Source organism: Heliangelus exortis, chromosome 6, assembly GCF_036169615.1.
Source record: "Heliangelus exortis chromosome 6, bHelExo1.hap1, whole genome shotgun sequence".
NCBI classification, from domain to species: Eukaryota; Metazoa; Chordata; class Aves; order Apodiformes; family Trochilidae; genus Heliangelus; species Heliangelus exortis.
This window is the reverse complement of record NC_092427.1, coordinates 5,608,546-5,633,178: the sequence shown is the minus strand read 5'-3', so window position 1 is coordinate 5,633,178 and position 24,633 is coordinate 5,608,546. Positions and strand designations below refer to the sequence as shown.

General features: G+C 38.4%; 1 protein-coding gene across 1 annotated transcript in view; it reads right to left on the bottom strand.

The window, feature by feature from the left end:
* Positions 1–6,719: 6,719 nt before the first annotated feature.
* Positions 6,720–24,633, bottom strand: part of LOC139797375 (von Willebrand factor D and EGF domain-containing protein-like) — a 182,774-nt gene continuing 164,860 nt past the window's right edge. The window contains exons 26-28 of the mRNA XM_071746450.1: positions 23,341–23,436; positions 22,102–22,197; positions 6,720–8,269 (exon numbers count right to left, since the gene is read on the bottom strand). Coding sequence (XP_071602551.1) covers positions 8,244–8,269; positions 22,102–22,197; positions 23,341–23,436 — 218 coding nt within the window. The 3' untranslated portion in view covers positions 6,720–8,243. The remainder of the gene's footprint in view (positions 8,270–22,101; positions 22,198–23,340; positions 23,437–24,633) is intronic.

Genomic DNA, 24,633 nt, shown 5'->3' with positions numbered 1-24,633 from the left:
TATTTTGCTATTAGGGGCTGATAAATCCACAGCCTAGAACCCAGTTGCAATCTCTTTTCTCCAAACTTCAATTCTGTGTCTTTACCAAAAAAAAACCAAACATACCAACAACCCCAAAACAGCCAAGCTTTTGAAATCAAAGAAATTGTCTCTTATGAGGACTCATCATTTGCTTTCTTAAGCTCTTGGTTTACTGAATAATTCCCCTGTGTGCCAGCTCTTTAGGGAGCCCCAGGAGAAAATGTTGGTGCTAAGGGTGAGATGGGGAACTCCAGCTTGGGGAAGGTGGTGTTGAAAGGGATGTGGAGGGCAGGGAAGTGAGGAGCTGGAAGGACTTTTGTCCTGGCTTCCAGAGGGCAGGCAGGGAGTATGATTCCCTACAGAGGCAGAGGGGATGCTGCTTTCCTTCAGGTCTCCTCCTCTGTGCACAAGTGCTATGAGATTGCTCCAGCCCGTGGAAGTTCTAGCTCAATTCTAGCCAGAAAACTTTGGGAGCTCCTGCTTGAGTTGTTTTGTTACTGTTTCAAGCTTCCTCAGCTTTCTCTTAGTAATTGTATACAAACTTTGCTCAGATAGGTTCTACTTTATCTGATTGCTATGAATCTCTAAGCTCACCTACCACATAAAATTCAGTGTATTGCCCTCTCTTAGTTAGGTAAATTTAAAGCTACTGGCTACAAATCCAAGAATGAAATGATCTGAAATGGACCTCTGTATCTTGTGTGGCCTTTTCTCCTTCATCTAAATGTAGTTCTTGAGTATACAGATGCATCTTGTTGTGTCCTTGCACCCAAGGACAGGACTCAGCCTGTAGCATCTGAGCAAAACACTTTCCAGTGCTCTCAGGCAGCAACAGGTTGCAGTCCTGTAGTCGTCAGTAGAGTATTAAAATTGCAGATTAGATTTCCTTTTCATGGATACAAAGCACCACACAAACATTAGTAGGGGTTTTTAGGGCCAGGATGCTGGGACAAATCTATTTTCTTTAAGTGCAGGGACAATTTCTCACATGTCTATGGTATATTCATGAGTCTTCAATTGCTCTTTACCTTGTATGAGTGGGCAAATGCATTTGGGTTCCTACTATAACTCAGGTATTAAAAAGGCTTAAAAATAGCTTGAACTGCTTTCTAAAATTTGTTTCAGCTGAACTGAGGAGTAAACAGTGGCAGTGTTGCCTTGAAGTTTGGTTTGTCTGAATTTTAGCTTGCCCTGTGACCTTAACACAGTCATGCAGGCTTTGAAAGGGTTAAGACTTTTGGGTGGTGCTCAGTGTCACTTATTTCATATAGTAGACTTTTTTTTTTTTTTTTTTTTTTTAAATATCAAAATAAATCAGTGTCTTTAGAAAGGAAACAGGGTAAGACCATCACTCTGGGGCTTCAGAGATGGGTATTCAGCTCTTGGCTCTAAAGCTGGATTCAAAGAGGGTTGACCTGGTTGATCCTACCAGAATCATCTGTAGGAAAGTCACAGCCTCCAGAAGCTTCATGAGTGAATCTGCTGCTGCCTCTGCCCTGCTACTGACCCCTCTGGACATTGCTTCTCTTCTTCCCCACCACTCAGGACATGGTGGAGACCTCCCGATCTCCCCCCTCTTTGGTCTCTTGAAGGATCTTAGTCTCCTGTTGGCTCTTGACACTCAAGAGATGTCTAGATCAGGCAGAAGCATCTTGCCAGACCTGTGGGAGGTCCCTTGCCTTGTTGCATCTGATTCCTTCATTTCCCAGGTGTGTTCCTTTTGTTCAGTTCCTGTGTACAGATTGTTAGAAATTGTGTATTCATATAATACACAGGACTCAAACTTTGAAAACTTGGGTTCAGGTCCCTGTTCTAATCCCATCACTTTCTTTTGTGATGACTGGTCTGTCACAGCTCAGTAGAAAATCCATTTCCTTCATTCCAATACCTCCTGCTTTGTGGGTAGTTCCAGGAATGTTTGAGATAGAATAACAATTTAACATCCCCTCGAGGCCTTTTTCAGTACCAGTTTATATTTTGTGTTGAAAGCTTGGTTTTTACAAGTGCAGTTCTGCCTAACCAGTTACATTTCCAAAATTAAAGACATGAACAGTATATTCATGTGCTTTCTATAAAACCAGATGTTTAGCATCTAGAGATCAATTACATCAAGTTAAACCACTGGGTTTTAGTTTGATCCTCTCAATTACTTAAAGACACAAAAGGTACCATTATTCTACATTTTTATAAGTGTTTCCACTGATACTTTCTCTCAGTTTGTGCAGCCCCCTCATGATCAGTGTTCTATCCTTTTAAAGAGATCTCTTTGTACAGAAAATAAAATCTGTTTAAAAGAAAAAAAAATTCCTGTTCATCCTGTAATCCATGTGATAGGCCTATAATAATTTCCTTTTAATTTATGTAAACATTCTTTATCTTTCTTTTTTAATCCAGGCAGTCTCCAGTGTAATAGCTGCTAATTTAGATCCTACCACTGCCCTCCCCCAGGTCCTTTCTGTTGCTGTCTTAACCTTGCTCCCTTGCTCAGATTCTTTTCTGGGTTTTCTTTTATCTGGTTTTTCTATCTTTTTTTTTTTTTTTTTTTTTTTTTTGAAAAGGAAATCAATGTTCTGGGCTTGCTTTGTAATATCTATATATCCTTATGTCAGTATTAATCTCTGTGCTTTTGTCTTGCTCAGATACCACCCTATTTATCACATTGCTTTGTTTTACAAGCGCCTGAACCTTTCATAATTTTAATAACTGATGAGTTTCCATCTTTATATCCCTAGCTATAGTCTGTAAAACAATTCTTTTTAGATCATTGTTTATGTCTCGATTGACCTCTATCTTTTTTCTCTAATGTTTCCAAGCAGAAGTCACAAAAATAGTTTTTATTATTTATGAAAAAATAGAGAATTGTGCCAGGTTTGAATTTCCCTTTGTGTGTAGATACTGCTTTGGTCATTTCTGTCTCCTGCAGGAAATATCTGCTATTTCTTCATGTCACTTGCTTTCACGAACCTCCAGTCTTCTTCAGTAATTTGGTCCCATAAAGTGATGGCAGGCTGGAGCTGTTGAGGAGAAAATGACTGCTTGGTTTATAAGGGCATAAGCTTTTAAAACTGTTTTAATAGCATGAAAAAGATTTTGAAATGGTCTCTGCACTAAAGGGCAAATGAACCTATTAGGTTGATAGTGGTTTGTGGCATTAAGCAGACAGGCTGCTTCATTGTGTCTCCATTGATTTTTATTTTTTTGGTACCCCAGACTTATTTAAAATGTGAAATAAGCAGGCTTGATGACCATAAAGGCCATAAAATCTTCTTTCTCTGAGACATCCATGTTAGTGACAAACTTTTTTGTTGCCTATTAGAAGCCTGGCACAGAGTATAGGGAATGCAAGCAGCTTTGGAATAGGGTAATCTAGTTTTGCAACACCCTTATGACAAATCTGTCTGATACCTGACATGGACTCTGACAGCACTACCAATCTAATAAATCAGTCATGGGTAATGCATGCCAAAAGCTGCTCCAGGGAAAAAAAGGAAAGGAAAAAGGAGGGGACTTCAGAGCAGACCAGAACCATGTTTCTTTCTTTCCATGGCTCTAACATTTTAACTGATTTAAAAGCCTCTGTTTTCTCTCCGTAAACTGAAGACAAGTTATTCCCATCTTCCTGTTGCAGCACAAATGCCACCAAGTTACATGGCTAGATGGGAGTTACTTGTTCACAGGGGGAAAAATGTATTAACCAGGTGTCAAAGAAATCAGCTGGGAAATTGGTGGCTCCCATCAGGATGATAATCACAGGAAGAGGAAAAATTTGAAAGTAAAGTTAGTAAAAAAAATTTTGACAGGATTATGGTCTTTAGGATAAAAGTTCATTCTGGTTCACACTGAGAATTTGTCTGGTTAGGGTTCTTCCTTGGAAGCACTTTTAATTTTTTGATCAGTTTCAGTAGAGGGGTTTCTCTGAGCCAGGTTAGCTGCAGAGTTTGGGGAGCTGTGGAGTTCCTTATCAAACAGCAGAACTGGCCATGGTATAGGTGTGAGAGAGAGAGAAGGAAGAAATCCTTTAAACTCTGCAGAGCAAAACTAACCGTAAATTGGAACTGAGTTGCCTGTGACTGAGGAAGAGAAGGCACCCCTGGACAGTTCATGAGCACAGAGGCAGAAGGCATCCTCTTGGATCAGGGAGGCAGGGAGCCAGGCACCAAGAAAAGGGCAGGGACCTTCCTCATTTCCAAACCTACCTTGTAGGTTTGACCCAGTTCTCAAGCAAAGAAAAAAAAATTATTTTGAATAATAAATGCTAATTTTGAATGTGGCAGCTCAGTGCTCCTGAGTATCAATTAGTCTGCAAAATTCTAAATGGTAATCTTTGAGGTGCACGTTGTTATGCACACCTTTTGTATTCTGCTGTGTCCTGCTCCTTCCCTAAATAATATCAGTGGTAAAAAAATTAATTGAGCATAAAGATGTAGCATTAAGCTTATAGAGCATACCATGCTCTACAGCTTTTGTAGTTGGATAATTTAAAGTGAAAAATATTTTATACAGAATTCTGCGTGTGTTGTTTATGTATATGGAGTATTGTAAAGTCTTTTTTTGTTTGGGATGGGAAATATGAGTTTGCAGACCCCTGATGTATCATCAGCTTGAATCAAACCCCAGAATGTCCCCATTTCAATTTCTCATCTGCTGTTATTTCAGTGACTGAGGTGGAGCAGGGTTTGGTAGCAGGAAGGCAGAGCATTAAATACACAGCTCAGACTTCTCTCCCCTATTGGTGGTCTTCCCAGGACAGGATTAGAGGCTTCTATGCTGAGCTGCTGCTGTACTTGTTTATGGATAAACCAAGGAATGGCATCCAGAAGCCCCTGAAAATGTACATTTCTGGGGGAAAATCTGCTCATTCTAAAAGGAGTTTATCTACAGCATCTATGTCCTTACTCCATAGGAAGTACATGCACTTCTTTTAATTCACATAGCACTAACATGAGAGAAAAAGAACCCAAACAACTCCTTTTAAATGAAAAGAAAACGCTATTTTTCCAGCTGGAATGCTGAATAGCATACCTGTTTTTCCATTAAAAACATGTTCTTTGCTTCACAGCAGTTTATGGGTGGTTTTCAGCTGCTGTGCTCTGGAGGTACACACGTGTATATGTGCAATGCAATAAAGCAAATAACCAGCTCCATCTTTTTGGCAAAGTTTTAGAATGACAGAGAGGAGGCACAAAACTTAACTCTTTTCTATTTACTGCACTTCCCTGCTTTCTAGGCAGAAAACCTGTGTCACCTTTTCTCTGGAAATCATCAGAATACCAATGAAAATTCAGAAAGAATGAAACAGGACCTTTAAACATCTATATAAATGAATATTGGAAGCTATGGATGAGTTAAATCTGGCAATGATTGTACCCTTAAAAGGGCTACATTAAGAAAAAAATACAAATACTCCCCTTTTGCTTAATGGTTCTGTTTTCTATTCCCATAGCAAGAAATCATGGTACACTGTGACCATTTTGGGGTTTTAATGGGATTTTGAAATAAGTCTTGAGCAAGCAGAGTTTTGGAAATTATAACAACAATTAGAAGTTAGAACTAAATAATTTATATCTTCCAATAACAATGCAGAGCTAGTACATTTTCTTGATAAGTGCAATTAGTAAGACTGACTCTCACCTTAAGCTTCTTACAGTCATTTCGGACAAGTAACAAGTAGAAGTGGCTTATAGGTATAAGACAAGATTTAGAAAAAGAAAACTGTATTTGCAAGGAAAAATTCAACTGGGTATTTTTCAGCAAGGTGTAAAATACCTATGAAAATCTAGAGAATATTTTCTATAAACTATGTCCATTATATATAACTGTATATATTACATACTATTATATAACTATATAGTATATATAACTATATTTTCTATAAACTCTAAGTTTTTTAAAACACAAGCTAAGTGTATAATCATCACCATATCTGGTGACTTTCAGAAAAGGATATTGAACAGTCGAGGAAAATCAATTAAGTGCAGAAGTGGCTGGGAGCAAAAGGAACAGTATGAAATTTATCCTCAAGAAAAGAAGTGTTGCCCTGATATGATCTCTGAAACTCCTCTAGGTTACCTATGGTTTGATATCAGATACTGGAACCTGAGCTTTGATGTTTAACAGCAACTGTTAATGCTTTAAAACTGCACATGAATGCAGTGATGCAAAACACCCTTCTAATTCTCTAAACCAAGATGGGGATGGATGTTTTCTCAAATACTCAGTTCTAGGAATACAATAAGAAACTGCAGGGTGTTGAAGTCTGTTATTAGGTTTTCAAATCCAAACTTGGCACCGGGTTTTGTTCATTAGCACTGTCTCTTGTAGACATTATAGAGGCAAGGTATTAGAAATCTTTTTTATTGATTGCGGCTGTACTTCAAGAAAGGTGTAATTGCCACCCTAAATCTAATCTTGTAGATACTCATCTGGTGCCAATGTTCTGTTTTAGTATTAATGTCTTCCTGGAACAGTTAAAGTGAATGCTAAAAGCTTAACTTCATATTAGCATTACTAACTGGGATCTAGATCAGAATATATTGGCAGAATATAGCAAGTATTTCTGATGTCTGGAGCTTTTTCTAAGGGTTTGTTTAGTAAGAAACTTGCAAGGAGTGGCAAGTGGAATCTGATTTGTCTAATCTTTTGCAGTTGGGATATTACTTACATTGGAGCCGTTCACAGCATAAAATGAAACACAAAAGTTCAAAAATAGAGAATAGTCATTTATTGGAAAACAGATTGGATACATTTAAAAGCATTTTGCTATATTAGTTACATCTGGAGAAAAAATGCTGCTATTAGGAAATGGGGAAAAGGGAATAGGAATGTTTCTGTGAGTCATAGTGCTGACAGTTTTTCCAAGTTTTTTTAAACACTTCATTTGCACTACTCAAGGGTCTCACAGTCAGTATTTTTTACTCTTATTAATTGACAGCAAGGGTCAGATCAAATCTTACATCTAGTCACTGTTGCAGGCCTGAAGTTTCAATGAAAAACTAACTTATATCACTCTTCCCCTAAGTTACCTCTGGAAGAGTGAGGAAATCTCCAAATTTCTGTATTTCTCCATCAAGGCTTCAAGATTTTTGGTCTAGAGTTGCTCTGAATCTTCCAGCAAACCAAAGGAAAGGAGCATGAATGCCCAGAGCATTCAGACTTTATCTTACTGAACCTGAGAGTAGTCCAGGGTGACAGCTTAAAACTCTTTTTCCAACTGAACTTATAAGTGGTTTCCTTCTTCCCTTCCTCTCACTTCATCCTCCTCCCCCCAGCTTTCCAGCCACTGCTCCATCCCACTCCACATCAGAAGAGCTGCCCAGGATGAAACATGCAGCTCATTTTTTGGTAGGTGAGCCAACTGGTAATTTCTGTAAGTCTGAATTTTCAGATTAAAAGGCAGATATCTGAGACCATCTAGATGTCCCAGCATTTTCCTAAACCATATTGTATAAGTAGAAATCAAGTTTTCTAAAATGCTTCCAGGGATTAAGTCTGTTTGGCTACTGAAGACCTTGTGTGTCCTTAGCATCTCAACTCCTGATTCACCCAGGAGCCAAATAAAGCCATTACAGAGGGCACAGAGGAGAACTCAGGGGTAGAGGCAACTAAAATCCAACATTTCTCCAGGTATTGCATTGATATTGGTGCCTCCACAAATAAATGCTGACACATTAACAAGTTAGAAAACTAAAGCATTTGGCTTTAACAGTTCCTCAGTGGAAAAACACTACAGACTGGAGCTGCTCTTAGTTAAATATTGTTGAGGTCTTTCCCTTGGTAGTCACCGAATTTTCTCAGTAGAAGCAGGATCTTAATTATTCACTTTTCTCTAGACTGTGGGTGAACATACCTGTTTTTAAAAGAAAAGAAGAAACGAGGACATTTGTCTCTACCTTCCACTTTTAATGAAAGCAGAGTAACATGGAATTAAAATTCTTTATAAAATTGTTGGTACCATTCTAGAATCTTACTGTGGTCAGGAGCAGTCATAGTGATAGTGCCACTGCAGGCAAAGGTCATGAATTTGAGCCTTTCCATAGGCAGGTTTGAAAAGAAGTGTAGGTTTATTGGTGTATAAAAAGGGTTTTTAAAATCTGATTCTTCTGTGTGATTATGTGAAGATAAAAGGGAGAGAAGTAGCAATTTTTTCACATATCTTCCCAAATGAAAAACGTACTCCATGCCAGATTATCAATACCCAAATGATTTTCTTCATTGTCCTGCTGTTATATTATCTTCATCCTATTGGGAGCTGCAAAAAAGAAATGAGGATTCAGCTGCTTACGGGACTGTAGAAGAAACAGGCTCAAGCCTGTGACATCATGTAAGAAATATGGTGTGCAAGTGTTCAAATGATTATTGTAGCTACTGTGTTTTCTTTGGAATTTTCATGTAATTACAGCAAAATCCCAATTGGTACTTTTTTCATGATTCTAACTCAGGTAACCAAAGTTTTTATTAACCAGGGAATGAAGAACATGTTATTGAAAGGGATTAAGCAGTGAAATGATGAATTGAACTGTTACCCAAGCATGCACATAAAGTGATATCATCTAAGGTTGATTTCTGCTCATCACTCCAACAGGAAAATAGCTATAGTGCTGAAATGGTTCAGCTTAGGCTCTATTATTTGCTGTGCCTTTTGACAGTTATGGAGCTAGAATTCAATTTCTTTCATCTGAAGCAGCTGTGCCTTAAAAAAAAAAAAAAAATCACTGCCACTTCTATAGAATGCATGGAGATTGTTGGCCTCTTGCCTGAAAGCTTTTCAGGGCACTTACCCCATTTTCATACAGAAGTTGTCCATGAATATCATCTTGGTTTAAATACATGAGTGAACTTCCTTTTATCCCAAAACAAGATAATAGATGATATGAAAAGCTTTACTTTATGCTAGCACATAGATTTAAAGACCCATTTTGAAGGGCAGTTTTATAGAAACTTGTATTACAAAGCACATAAAGATGGTGATATTAATTTGTTATTCAGGACAAGAAGAAAGGTGCTCCTTAATCTTATCTGTATTTGATATGACAGGTTAACCTTGATATTAGTATCATTTATCCAAATTTTACTTCCCTGTTTGACTTTAAAATACCTTCCATTAGTTTCTGATAGTAATGTGGCCAGGTAGCAGTTGCTTATTTGTGAATAGTACATTTATTTTTAATATGAAAAGAACATATTTTTATGATTGTCCTTTAGGATTTAGACATCAATCTAGATTTCATTGGAGTAAAAATTGGATTTTACATGGGAAAAAGTGTGTGTAATAACTGGAAGAGTGATATATATTTCTTGGAGTAAAATAAAAATACATGTGCCTGTCTGTGTTGCATTGCATGTTTCCATATAGCTATAAACACATTTAAACAAAAAAAAATATATAGAGATTTTAGATGTATACATATTTGTGTGGGGAAAAAATATATCTATCTAATCATAGAATCATTAATGTTAATCAATGTAATCATAGAATCATTAAATATCATTAACCACATTCCCTTGTAAAAAGCAGGCCAACAGACAGACACAGAGGTGTAGCTCAATATTGCTTATACCTGACTTTCCCTTTTTAAACTCATATTCTTTCCAGTTATTTATTACAGATGTTACAAATAGCTATGCCAGCTTTTCCTAAAGCCCCACAGATGCCTGGCTTGTATATTCACTGATGAAGAATACAACTTGCATAACTTGAGCACCATGGTTTGTAATGCCTCTTACTGTATAAATGAACAAAGTAATAGTGATGTTAAGGTCACTAAGTGCAGCACAGGGCTATCTAATAGGAGGAATTGTTTATTGGAAACATCTTGCATTTTCAGGCTGTACAGAAGTCAGTAGGATGTTTGACCTTTAGAAGGCAGACCCTGGGCTCATTCACAGGGAATTCATTGCCTGTTGCTGTTAGACTTACTGGCAAACTCCAGTGGTAAAAACATCTGATATAAGGTTTGCCTTAATTGTGATTTTCTGTTACAAGTGATGCTTCTCAGTACCTTTATGCCTTAGAATAAATATTCAGCAGACAGGGAGGTTTAGCACATCAATATTTAAACTGTTATTGGGAAAATACACCATCATGATAGCTTGTAGTGTATGTACCATTTATATCCATATAATGTACCATAATGTATGTACCATTTATATCTAACTAGATAACATTGTTTAGCTCAAATTAACTCTGTTGGCTTAATTAATGCTATTACCTTAATCCATTTAGAAAGGAAAAAAAAACCAACAACAAAACAACAGGAAAAGCTTGATGGTATCAGATAGGACAACAGATACAGCATCAGTTTCAACTTTCTGGAAACCTCCCTGTTGTAGGGATGATGCAGTGATTGTCTTTATTTTGGGATTCGCACCAAAGTTTTTCACTGTGGTTCCACTGGAAAAGAGATCTGTTCAGTCTGGGTTGTTTGGCTCAACCTTCCCAGCCCTGAACAAATGGGCTCTAATGACTGTTTTGAATGTAGAAGTCAGCAGGAGCATTTGTCTTCGTGCCTGCCATGAGACTCCCTGAATTATCTGGATCTCTCCAAGAGTCAATACAAATTAAAGATATGCAAAAGGTTTCTAAGAGAGTGGTTGCTATTCTAGCAAGTTCATTAGCCTTCTGAGGAGTGCTATTGGCAGGCTTGAGTTAGCAGAAGTCCAAAACAAACCCAAAGTGTCAGAAATGAATGGCAAATCACTTGGCAATTTAAGTGTGAGAAATAGGGCTACAATGATGAATAATTTGGGAAAATAGATATTGGTCCTTAAGTCAAGATTGAAGAATCTTAACTGCACAAAGGGGAACTATATCAAAGATTGCAGCAGAGAAAGGGGAATAACTTGATCAAACAAATATGGGCCATCCAGCTTTTCCAAATGCACTGGCAAAACCAGATTCCAGACACTATTATTATTTAGTTTGTGGAGGAAATGAAAAGAAAAAGGAGTTCTGCAGTGAGACCTTTTTTTTTTCTCCCCCAGCTCCCTGTACCTAACTCTTCAATGTTTTCAGTCTATACTGTGAAAAAAAAAAAGATGCTGAAAATGAACTTTTCACTCTAATTTGGTGAAACTAAATTGAAGAGCAGAAATTAAGATTAAAGGAGGAAACCAGTCTCCTATCCTGGGCAAGAGACAAAACCTTGCACCTCATTCCTCAGGAAAGGGAGTTTGGGGTGATTCAGTTAACTCCAGGGGGAGTCACTTTGAGCATCCCTTGGCAGCTGCTGCTGAGGTTTGGGAAGGGGGCTGCTTCACTCCAGATTAATCCAGGGGTTTTGACATTTTTTACATGCCAGTGCTAATGTGTTGTTCCCATTATTTGAAGATTCATAACAGAAACAGAGAAAAGAATGAGTTTTAACTCCCATAGCCAAATACAGTGGTAAATCTAACAAGGAGAAGATTGCAGGTGACAAGGGTCAGGCTGATGTGCTCCATGCCTTTCCTTCATGGAAAAATTAAATGTGACCAAAAGGTTTAACATGATCTGAAATAACAAAGGAACAGGAATACAATGGAGTGTAGGGAAGGAGCTGACTGTTAGATGTCAGAAGTCAGATTTCAGGACTGTTTACAAGGTTGAATGATAGGGCAATTAAGTGGGATTTGAATTTATGGCATGCTACCTACTGTGTGTTAACTCATCATATGGAAAGTCTTAGTGCATAAGAGGAGCTTTTTACATGAAACAGCTTATCCAGGTCAACAGGACTTCATAAGGTTTACCTGAGTCTCTTTTATACATGCATTTTCTAAAGCAGCAGTGATTTGCTTTGAAAACTCCCTCTGAATAGTCTTAAGAAACATAGTGAATATCTTTAAATACGAAAAAATAGGAAAACCAAGGGAACGACACCCAAACATTCAAACTAAGTTGTTATCTGGAAAAAGCTAACAGAAATTATTAAGCAATCAACATATAAATTCCCCACACATGACAAGGTGAGCACCCACCAGGAGCAGATACATTTTCCACTTTTGGGAGAGTTCTGACATGGCTCAGCTGTGTCAGCAAGGATGATCCACATGAAATAAGTAAGGAGTAAGGCCTGTTCAAGAAAAAATTAGCAAAGACTAATTTTATCAATAATCTGTTGTCAAGATGGGCGCTCAAAGAGCCTGGCTTTTCTGCTGTCCACAACTGGCATCAAAGTCCTGGACAATATGTGATATTTTTGAACACTGCCACACTTGCAGCTCAGAATTCAAAATCTTCTTGACAAATGGGGGAAACAGCTTGAAATCCCTGAGACAGAATTAAGTGAAGACAATAAACAGGGCACTTAGAAAGGAAGAGTCAACTGTACCAATGCCAAATGGCAAATAAGTGATAAGGCACCAGTGCTGTGGGAAAGACTGAGCAGGTTTTTCTTACAGAAAAATATAAATCTCTGGCTGTCAACTTATTAACCAGAGACTCAGGTGCCATGTGGGGAGGCAGCTGCTTGGCACCAGCTGGTGCTGGCACTCAGTCAGGAAGGAGACAGAGAAACTGGAGTCATCTTAGAGAAGAGGATTTGAAATTTGGTTGGCTGAACTTAGGAAAATGAGAGAAAATAAGGCAGGGGAGACTCTGACTCCCACAATGTCCCTGTTGTTACTGTGCAAGTGCTGCAGAATCTTTTCTCTGTGCTGAGGTCGCGCCAAGAAGCATCAGTTTTACTTGCAACAGATTGGGTTTCTGTTCAATGTTAGAAAAAACAAAACTGCTCTAATAATGTAGTTAAATACTTCAACAAATTTCTTAGAGAAATTGTGATATTTCCATGACTGACTGGTTTGGAGAAGTTGATAAAATTTGTCTTGTACCTGATTCAGGCTGATAAATCTGGGAGGCCAATCACCCCAACTTTTCTACAGTAAAATGGGTATGAATTCCTATATTTATGATTTACAGTAACATATGCCAGTAAGTGAGATTTGAAGTTTAATATCTCTCATAATTTTGGTCTTTTGGTGGGTTAGCTCATTTGCTGTCATGTAATATAAACCATGTAATTTCAACTCAACACCATTAAGTCTATAATTTTAATTTCTACCTTGGTTCTAGCTTTCAGCAAGGCTTCTGAATTGAAGGAAATCTGTTAATTCTCTTTAATTCAGTATTTTTCCTTCTTCACATCAAAGCAATGCACATTCATATCAGTGCAGCCAATCAGTGTTTCTGCAGAATAAGCTGTGAAACTGAAGAATACTTCAAACAGCCAAAAAATATGAGCTGAATCATTGCTAGAGAGACCCATTTGTTTGCATGTATCATTGATAGCTCGGCATTTTGGCTGTACATAATATGGAAAATCTTTCTCTACTCTTTTTCTTTCAGGACTGATTTATTGTGTAATAATTTATTCATGTGAAAAACAAAGACGCTTTTTTTTTTTTTTTTTTTAATATTTTCTGTTAAGTGCAACAAAGTTCCACTTCATTTGTGAGATGACAAATACCATGCTTCCCACTTTCTCAACTAGAATAACACTCTGAAGACATCTTGGTAATCTTTGTCTGCTGTATCAAAAAGGGCAATTCTTGAGCTACCTTGAGAAAATCTGCATATAAACACTTGCAAACAGTAATTCCAGTTTATCTTGCCATATTGCTGCTTCCATTTGAACAACTTCAGTTAATTACTTGAGAAAATGTCTACCATATTTTCCTAGGCTAGAGCCAACCTGTTTAATAGACATTTTATATACAGAAAATTAGTTACTCATCTAAATCAGCTGCATTTCAGTATTGATGTAGGAGCTGTAAATTGGTATGAGAATGTACTTGTTAAGAAAATCCATACTGAAATTTATTTCTAATATGAAAATCTAATTATCATTAATAGAATAAAGTGCCCATCTGAACAGATTTCCATGCTTTCCCTTAATGTATTATGTAATTCCAATAAAAATATGTTGATTTTTGCCCCTGGCCTTTCAGTGCAGATAACTGACAGGGCAACCTGGCTGTTTGAAAGCTGGAGATTGGGCCTGTCAGGACATCTGAGTGTCACAGTGTTGGAGTTACAGGAAATGACCATGGCTTAAAAACGTGGCCCTCAGCAATGTCAAACATGTAAAAAGATTTGGGTATTTGTGGCTCTGAAAGGGAGAAGAATCTCTGAGAAACAAGAGGTACAAGATACGGAGTAAAACAGCACTCAAAACAGAAGGGAGAATTCCATGTGACACATACACTCTTAAGGCACCACAGGCAAGAGAGAAAATAAGGTTTGGTCTTAGTGGTAATGCAGGGGGATAAAGTGAGCTCAAGGATGTGAACTCCTGTGGTGGTCAGGGCAAGCCCAGCTGTCAGACATGTTGTAATCTTGCAGACCATTCTGGTAGCTGGACATGGCTTACTGGGTGGGAATTTTTGAGGGGTGAGCTTAATATTTGCCCCACTCACTGCTTCTCAAATTCATGCAAAAGGAGGAGATGTGCATCCACTGGTCTTCAGTTTGCTTTGGTCATTGCCAAGAAGGAGGAAATTATTGTTTCTTCCAAATGCAACAGAACCAGCTATGGCAGCAAGATAGGGACCAGGAGAGATGCTGCAAGTTTGGGTCATTATTCACCCTGGAGGGCAAAGAAGATTTAGAGCCATCAGCTCTGTCTGAGCACAGGCAGGAGAATCCACTGGGTAGAAAGTTCTAACATGTGCTAGGAGAGTCCACCTTGGGAAGACCCTTTTAAGTGACTTGGAGAAGCAAGGTGGATCCCTCTCTGGCCGTAAGAATTTTTTTTTTTTTTTTTGCTGTTTTGCTAATTTTTGGCTAGGTCTGCAGTGACATTTAGTGAAGTTTTTGAGGCCAAGCTGAGTCAGATGAAGCAGGCTGTCTGTGGGCATTGGGCACTGGGGTGGAGTGGGAATGAACAAAAGTGATTGCTGCTCACAGACCTCCTGGGAGCAAGGGCTGGGATTTCTCATTGCAAACAAGAGGCAAAGGTAGGAAGGCAGGAGGGTGAAAAGCAAGTGGAGGGGCATCTGCTGGGGAGGAACAGGTTGCCCTTGCAATTCAGAAAAGCTTTCAGGCTTAGGCTGGACTGCACCAAATATTTTTCTCCAGGGTTTGTTGCTTACATGATCTGTGGGTTTGGACAGGAGCATTGTGTGAAGGATGACCCTATCTACCAGAATTGACAAAACTTTTGTGGGTTTTTAATTTCAGGTATTAAACTGTTCCTTAGGGGAGGATTTTGTATAGAACCAGGATACAGGGTTAGTCTGGCAGCTGAGCAGTCATGAAAGTCCCTTTAAGCTATTTTAAAACCTTAATTACATCTCTTAGGATTAACAAGACTTGAATCCATTTTCCTGTAAACTATTTTGCTTACATTTATTTATTTTTGCCCTTACCATCTGATTCAATTGTTTTGGACTTCACCTTCTTCTCACATGCTGAACCAGTATAGCCATTTCTGTAAGCACAGATATTTGGTCGTATGCATCTGCTTCCAAATAGACATTTTTGCTCACAAAATGCAACAAATGAAAGATACAGCTATACACTTATTCTAAGTCTTGTAATTAGAAATGGACTATTTAGATAGTTTTGAAAATGTTATGACAAAATATATTATGATTCTGTAGTTTCATATGGTGGAGAGAACCACAATAAAAAAACTGCAGCATTTCAGATGGTTTGACATAGGCTTTTTCATGCCTATGTGTCTGTTACGTTTACAATTTTCTTTATTTTTTCCTTTTCTCCCAAATAGTGGGGAAAGATAAGACTGTGCCAAAGAAATAGCTTTGGCTCAGCTGGAAAATGATCTGTGCAAGACATAATTTTGAAAGCCAGGATAAATTCTGGGCATTGGTGTTTTGGTCACATTTGTGACAAAATTTACTTTCTTTTGTTACAATTGAAATACCAGCTGTTAAAAGATTCATTCTTTACTGAAGATGAAAAGATACATTAAATATGTCCTCATAAAGGTGACTGTATCACAGTAAATAAAAGGGAGAATTTGATGAACTGCACTCTTGACAAACCTGGAAACCAGGGCATAAGAGCATGGAATTTTATAGCTCCAGAGAACCAGCAAAGATCTACTTATTCCGTATAAAAAGGAATCAGAAAAACTTTTTCAACTTGAGTACCAGTGTCCTTTAGAGTCCCACCCATTTCCAGACATTTTGCTAATAAGAGAATCTGTGTTCTTTGTTTTCAAGAAAGAAAAAAGACAGTCAACTGAATTATTCAAATTTCAGCCAGTTTCCCAACCTCATTAGCAATCTGTATCATTATGACACTGTTTTGGCACAGAGGAAAGGGAACAGCCAATTCATAGGGTGCCAGTTCAAGAAGAACACACATGTCATAGTCTTTTAATTAGATCTCAGGAGTTAAAGCTCCTATAAATATCATCAGAATATTGTACCCTAGTTACAGGCAGTCCAAATAAATGTCTTGAAACTGGTCAGATGTGGATCAACAAGTGGAATCTTATATTTTCTTCTGTGACAGAGACATATGGGATGCTGCAAACCATGCACTGTTAGGATAGATCTAAAAATAAAGTAAATACATACCTATGTTCCACTACCATCTCCTTTATCAACGTTCCATCAGATTTGAAAGAGTTTAATATATCCCTATGAGGGCTTTTTCACAGAAAATCAGTTTCAACAAACTCAGGAGATAAAGGAACAAATTCTAGAATTTGTTTGGCAAACTGCTTCTGAGTACAGTCAGACAGGGAGGGTTCATGTTGGGTCAAAACTACTGACCCATAGCATGGCCAGAACAGGAGCCCACAGAGACCTGGACATCCTGGTGACCTTTAGGTGGTCCTTTTTCCAGCTGTGGCAGGTGGGGATCTGCTGTAGCATCCCAGTGACCTGGAGTGAGCAACTTGCCCTCCTAGTAGAAGAGCTAGTTGATAAATTCCTGCTATCTTGAATAGACAAAAGTGCTGTTTTGTTAAAATAAGTTTTTATGAAGCAAGGTTTTGTTAGGGTCTGTTGCAGAACACTCATTAAGACCCAGAATGGGCAGCTGCAAACCTCAAATTTTTCCTTCTTCTGAGAGGGGGAGGCCCAAGTTTGGATGCGGGGTGCAGATGGGGCAGAGGAGGAATGAACCATGCTCAAGCTGGAACAGTGTGCTCATCATCTGCCAAGTGCCACCTCACCATGAACTTTGAAAGAACTCAGACTGATAACTGGAAAAACCTGAGTTTCCTTCAGGTGAACCAAAATGTCTCCAATTGGGAGCATGGTGTCAGCAGAAAGGGCTCCTGGTGCCCACAGCAGTTTAGTTACACTGAGCAGAAAACTAGAAGAGGGAGGACTGTGTGTGTTATTACTGCTACAGACATCTGTGTATGATATAAATATCATCCATCTGTAACAAACTTGGGCTGGGGACCAATGGAAGTTGGATCTCCTTTCATCTTGGTAGTTGATAAAATAAGAACGGGTATAGGACAGAGAGGAGGAGGCTTCTGGAGGTCCCTATAGCAGCTAGGGCTGTACTGGTATGCATGGGCAGAAGAACAGGCATTAGATAAGGTACCAGACTTCTGATCCATCTGTGGTTTCTTTGATTTGCAGCTGATGCAAACAAAGAAGAGAAAGAAAAAAGCTTTCCTCCCTTTTAATCCTTTGCTACCTGCCTGTCTCTCCCTCTCCACCCACTGCTACCTGTTGGAGTGCTCAGAAAAACAAGAGCTCAGTTAGGAGAAAAGCTAAAAACATTTTGGAAGAAAATTGGAATTGAAATCATAGAGGATAATAATGTAGCTGAAGTTCAAATGAATATTTCATAAATGTATTTACAAAGGGTGATAAGCCACTAAACACTAAAAACGACACAGGCTATTTATGCATTATCCTGTACAGATTCAGTAAAGAAAGTCATTTATAAGCTAAGCTTATGTTAAAATTATAATCAATAAATGCCCCTTACAGAAAGAGATTTATCCCTGGGTGTTGGAAGAACAGAGCTATGATTTGCATGAAAACTACATTCTTCTTTAAGATTTTTCTCTTTTTAAGATTTGAAAGGGTTACATAGGAAAGCTAGAAGAAAGCCTGTCTAAGATGTTGTTAAAGGCAGAGAGAGAACAAGGAAGAATGTTGAGGAAATTATAAGGCTGTAAGCTTGACACTTATAACATGCAAATAAAGAGAAGATATTCTGAAGGGCAATGAGGAGCCAGTATGGGTTCAATAATATTAGAACAGAAGATAGCAGCATGAATTTTAATGATGAAGATCCTTCACAACTATAACCTTCTTATACTTTGTAATTAATTATTAGTATTATACCTTGATCCTGTATCCAGAGCCTTAAAGAAGACTTATATCCCTAGCCAGAAGCCTTATGACTTTTTGGGGTGTGTTTTGGCTGTATCTGTCACAGTGAGCAGATTTCACTGCTCAAGGAAGAGGGGTGTGAGTTCACAGGGCAGGGGTCCGGGGGAAGCCACAGAGCTTTAGGTTGGATGTCTAATATGGAATGGGAAGGAAATCCCTGAGGAAAACATGGTGGTCCTGAAATACTGATGCTGTGCTTTCAGAGGGGGAAATTTTGGAGTATCTGTGTCACTGTTGTGAAAGCTAAAAGCAGAGTCAGACAAATAAAAAGGCCTCTAAGGGGAGGTTCCTGACCTGTACAGCTGCTGGTTTCTGTAGCTGGGACATGCTGAATATTTCTAATGACAGTTTTTAACCTGGCCTTCTGAAAGGTAATTTCCCTACATTTGCAATCCAGTCTGAAACATGACTGTTATCCCTTGAAGTATTACCATCAAAGTCAAAGGTATTTATCCAGGATAATGTGTGTATCTCAATATGCACCTTATTTGTTGGGACAAATGACCTACTTTATCGATTCTCTTTCAGAAGTTATTGTGTTCAGTTACAGATGAGTGGGAAAGAAAACTATTCTCTGGCTGACCTCTTTATTTCCAGTCTGATAGGGGACTGCTGTGTTTTATTGGTTACAAATGTCTCCTAATAACCTCTACTTTCACTCTTGCAAAGTTCTGCAGTTCTGTTGCAGCCAGAGGTTGGGGAAACTGGAAGAAAAAACAGCCTGCAGAGGTGTCTCTGGGATGTCCCTGTGATGGGGACTGATGTAGCATTAAGAAATTCTTAATTCACTGCATGACATGGAGATGCAATTTCCCTGCACATCACTACAAGAGAAGCAAAATTTTTGCTCATATGATTTCATCTCCAAAATGTAGCAGACCTGTTCCAGATTAGAAATAAGCTCCTTAGGCTGACAAGACAGTCTTGTCTAGCTCTCTGAGACATTCTTCAAATACTTTAGCTATTCTGACTTAGACATTGCCAATCTGCATTGCAACAGCTGAAAATCTGCTCTAGGTTGCTGTCATTGGCATTGTCTGCTGGAAGGTTGAAGCATTTTGGACTATCACTTTTGACTGAGATCTGTGCCCTATTTTCCCAGTGAAAGAGGCATCAGTATTTGCACTTGTGTTTAAATCAGTTTTCAAGGACCTAAAGGTAGAGAGTGTTATGTTTTGCTTTTTCTGGTTTTACAGAAGAATGAAGAGAAACTTTAGAAAATATTTTATTGGGAAGGCTGTATCTACTGCTGCTTCCAAACTGAGAAAATGCCCTCGTGAAGGGGAGCTGGGACTTCTTATTAAAGGTAAATCAAAAGTAGCTGACCAAGATGAATTTTCAGTATTTATCCATTGCCTCTTTTGTTGGTTTAGTGGCCTGCTCTGGCTACCTGCCTCAGCAGAGAGAACTGAAGCATGTTTTCCCTCTCAGAAATATTTAGAAAATAGTAATGGAAGTCTCCTTAGATCCTTGGATTTAGTCAGCCCACTGGATGTGTGTTAGGAAGTAAATAAATTAAAAATGAGGTTCAGTATCTAGAGGAAACTTGTATCTCCCTTTCCATCTCTGCCATTCTGATAAGGGCAGCTGCCTGAATTCATGGGCTGACAACAAAGAATGAAGTTGGGGTTATTTAACCTCCTCCTCCCTCTGAAAAAGCCCCAGAGAGGCAATCCAGCCCTAATTGCTTCTGGACAGTGGAAAAGTTATCTGGAACTGTGTGTAGAGTGAGATGGAGTTTTGGAATTATGAAATGGAAAAAACATTTAGATGGATAATACGAAAAAGATAATTACTAGATATAATAATACATTTTCATATAAAATAATACTATATCATGATTTATATAATTTTTAATGGAATAAATTAATATAGCCCATGAAATAATATTCAAATAGTGCTACTCATATGTTGCTACTACTTTCTTATTTTATAATGTGGATATTTCACCCTCTTGTTAAGGTTACCAGCCAAAGGCTGTTGTTACAGTGGTGCAAATCAAGGCTGTGTTCAGCCTTGTTGAACTTGGACAGATGCATCCATGCAAGAAGGGGATGTTGAGCCCAGGGAAACCTCAGGGAACTTTAATATGACAAAGCAGTTTTGCAGAAGGGAGTAGTATATGACAAACCCAGCACCTCCTCACCAGAAACTCACTGCTTCCACTACTACTCACTGCTCCTGTAGTGCTGGGCAATGGGAAAGAAGCCAAAGGAACAGGAGAGGAGCAAAAAGATGGAGCCAGAGGTTGGTTTCAGTCCTCTTGGCTGCTGCTGGCTGTGAGGGGAAGGCAAGGGACACACTCAGAAGGCTTTTTAGGTTTAGACAGAAAAATTAGTTTTTTTCATTGAGTTCTGGATTTGGGTGAGTAGCCTCCCATAAACACACTAAATCAGGCTTTCTTCCAGGGGTTACATTCCTTTGCAAAAGTGTACCAAACATCTGTGAGGATGAAGACTTTTTTATTCCCTTGCTTCTTTCCTGCCTCACCGTGATTACCCTGGAGCAACATTCTAAGACCTTGCCATCTGCTGTCTGACAATAGCCTTCTCTCTTTCAACTTAAAAACCCAGAAATTCCAACCACTTGGTGGTTATTTGCATTTGCTCTGGGATCTAGGAGTTTCATCCAGCTCCTTTTGGACCAAAACCTGATTTAATTGCCCACTACAGCGAAGGAACAGTAAAACCAGAGTGAGTGAATGGATTTGGAGCAAAGTTTTGGAGCAAAGGTTAGATAGCTATACAAAATATTGCCTTGGGATATGTGCCTGTATAGGGCAGGAAAAATTGTTAATCATGGTAAGGCTGACTTTCATAGAAAGAAACACAACTTATTTTTTTATTTAATAAACTGAGTCAAGAATATGTCATCATCTATTAAATAACTTTAAACATTACCATGTTCAAACTAGAAGACAGCTGGCACAAAGAAACAATTACACAGCCACTGGGATTTAGCTAACAAAAGATTTCCATAAGTAATTATGCTCTGTAAGTGTGAGGGGAAAGAAAGATTACCCTTTAAAGGGGACAATGTCTTGATATTTTCCTCATGCCCTTTTACTGTAAAGCTAATAACATACACAAAATGAAGAGACCCTGCTCAAAAGGAGCAATAAGAGGTCTCCTCCTATTCCAGGTCATCCAGTCCCACCACACATCCATACTGGATGGACAGGCTGGACAAGTAGCTTCTACAGGGAAAGGCTCTTTGGTTTGCAGATCCATAGAATTGCTTTCTGTGCTTCATGCCATCTCTTTTTCTATTTTTTTCCTTTTTTTTTTCTTTACTTTTTTCTCTTTTTTTCATTTTTCCTTTTTTTTTTTTTTCTTTTTTTCCCTTTTTTTTTCCCTTTTTTTTTTTCTTTCTCTTTTTTTTTTCCCCTTTCCTTTTCTCTTGTATTTCGAATTATCAAATGTGAAGACTACTAATTCTGTCTGACAGGTTGAGTCAGAGTCCATAAGTAAAAGATGAGTCAGGTCTTTCTCATACTGATGTTGAGTCCAGAAATGTCTTTGAAAGTCACAGTTTTACTGGCAGCATAGGACAATTCTGATAAACATGAGGCAGAATTTGGGTGCTAATCATGTTATGGTTGACTTTTACATGTACTAGAATCACAGGATCATCTTTTAAGATTTTTTAAGATCACTGAGTCCAACTGTAAAACTAACACAAAATACATCTACTAGAAAATCTAAAGTGCAAAAATCTCTGGTACAATGTGCATGGTTTCAGAACTGCAGAAATTAAAGCAGGACTTACGGATCTGGCACAGCATCCCTGTCCATCCTTGCGAGCACTCACAGATGTTTGGACCTACACATTCTCCACCATTCAGACATTTTTGCAGGCAAACAGCTGCACAGATTGACATGAAACAAGTGAGAAGAGGTACATGACATATCTGGATGTTTAAGATCTGTCTGAAAGAGTGACCTGCTAGGTTTTGTTTCATGTGTCTCATTTCTAAAGTTATATTCATCAGATAATCAGTGTTCAGTAGTCTCTTACATTTGCTTAAGAAATTTCTCCCTGATGACCATCTACTGGTACCTTTGCTCTTTATAATGCTCAGCTCAACATCAGCCACAAATACTCTCCATGTGTTATATACATATTATGTGTTCCATGTTATAAATCAACAGATTCTTACAGTAAAGTCTGATACCTTTATTGCATATATTATTTCTTTAGAGATTCTGAAGCACCAAACATACATGTTGGTGTATATATGTGAGAGACACAGACTTGCTTCAGAATTTCTGAATAAATTATTCGTATTAAAATTTAAAAAAACTGGTTCTAAAATCATATTTACTGTCAGGATCCAAAGGGTAAAAATCCAATATTTTATTCTGCTTTACATACAGTATGTCATCTTGATTATAAATTTATTCAGTTTCTCTGTGAACATCATGGTAATGAATAGCCATGTAAGGAAAAGTATTCCTTGAAAATATTTCAGGGTGAGAGGTTTTTAATTACATTTTAATGTAACTATAGTCAGATCTGGTACAGTTACAGAGTAAGAACACATCATTTTCCAAATTATGCACCAAAATGCATCTAGTGACCTTGAGAGTATAAAGCCCCTGGAGGGCTTTATGGCAGGCTTTAACTAGTTCTGTATTTTTAAATATATGGCATTTCTCTGTAAAGTATAAGAAAATTTAACAAAACATAAAATCAATGCTTCAAGTTTTGTACTATAAAAACAAATTTTCACAACAAGATGCCTAACAGACAGCTGCATAAAGCAGAACCAGGGCTCCCCTACACAGCTTTGTTTCCTTTGCAAGCATGGAATGTTTTGAGCATTTCCTATTACCTGCACTTAAAAGTTGTTTTTTTTCTGGAAACTGCTGAAGTAGCAAAACAGATTCCATTCACTACATTGTTTTTTAATATTAAAAGAAGATTACAATTGATGCTGACAGTCATCAATAAGTAACTGACTAAGTAATATTTATAATCTGTTTGATGAGCAGTAGAGGTGCTTACGTTTATTACAGTGCCTTCCTCTCCAGCCAGAGGGGCAGTCACAGATGTTGGGGTGAACACATTTCCCTCCATTCATGCACATGGGGTCACAGACACCTGCAGGTAGATGAAGAAGGAAGAACATGGGAGCTGGGAAATGAGGGAAGGCTTTCCTGGAGACTTACTCATTTCCCAAGGGTTCAACAGGTTGTAATTAAAAACCAGAAAAGTCACTTGGATTTGAGAAGCTGAAACACAGGGGCTTGATAGGTCCCATAAATCCTTCTGGAAAAAAATGCTACACTTAATCTGGAAGCTCTTCAGGGGAATCCCAGTGAGAGCTGCCTCACCAGAGAAACTAGAGAGGCACTGATTGCACAGATTCTCTGAAAACCAAATAAAAAGTTTTCTGAGGCAGCTGTGGACAGACTGAATACTTGGTAGAGCTTTTATTTCCTGATGGGACAAGATGTTCTCAGATGTTCATTTGGATAAGAAAAGCCTTTAAAAGGACAGATTGGTCTCACATAATTTTGGGAATATTTTTGCATTCAACGAAGCTTAAAGACTACATAGATCTATTTCCCACACCATTATTTGTTAAAGGACTTACCTTTTTATTTTATTCCTTCCTATAAATAAGAAAGCAGATGATGGTTAATTTCATTAGAACTCTATTTCATTAGAATTACTAACTTTTGTGTCTCAAATTAAGCCCTGTATTTATCAATAGTGTTGTTTCACAAAACCCAAGAGTAAAATCTCACTGCTCTGACATCTGCATCCTCTTTCTCTTTGCCTGCTGCATTAAGTGCAGGAAGGACCCACCAAGGCAACGTGGTTTAGAACCATGGTGCTGCTGTGATGGGACTGGGAATGATTTGCCTTTTATATCTGTAAAAAGGTACCTGTAGCCATTGGCAAAGCTCTGTTCCATGGCAAGGGGTTGGACTGGGCTATGAGCCTCAAACCTGGAGGAGTCCAGCAATGAAGCTTTAAGAGCACACTTGTGTCAAATGGGCTTCTCCAGTGTTTAGAGCTTCGTGGGAATAATGGGATTTCCCAGTGGCTCCTTGCTGGCATCAGTCTTCCCTGCTTGTGGAATTGGGTGGCTGCTGGGAGCAGGCTGCTTGTTCCTACAGGCGCCGAGGGGGCTGACAGCTGAAATGCAGCTCTATGAGCCTTGAGGTTGTGATGTCTTTTGGCACAGCAGCAGGAAGAACAGAACTTGAATACTAATGCTGGAGCCATTCAGATTTTCAAGTCCTCTCTACAAATAGAGAAGCACAACATGCAGTGCTGTGAAATTCCCAC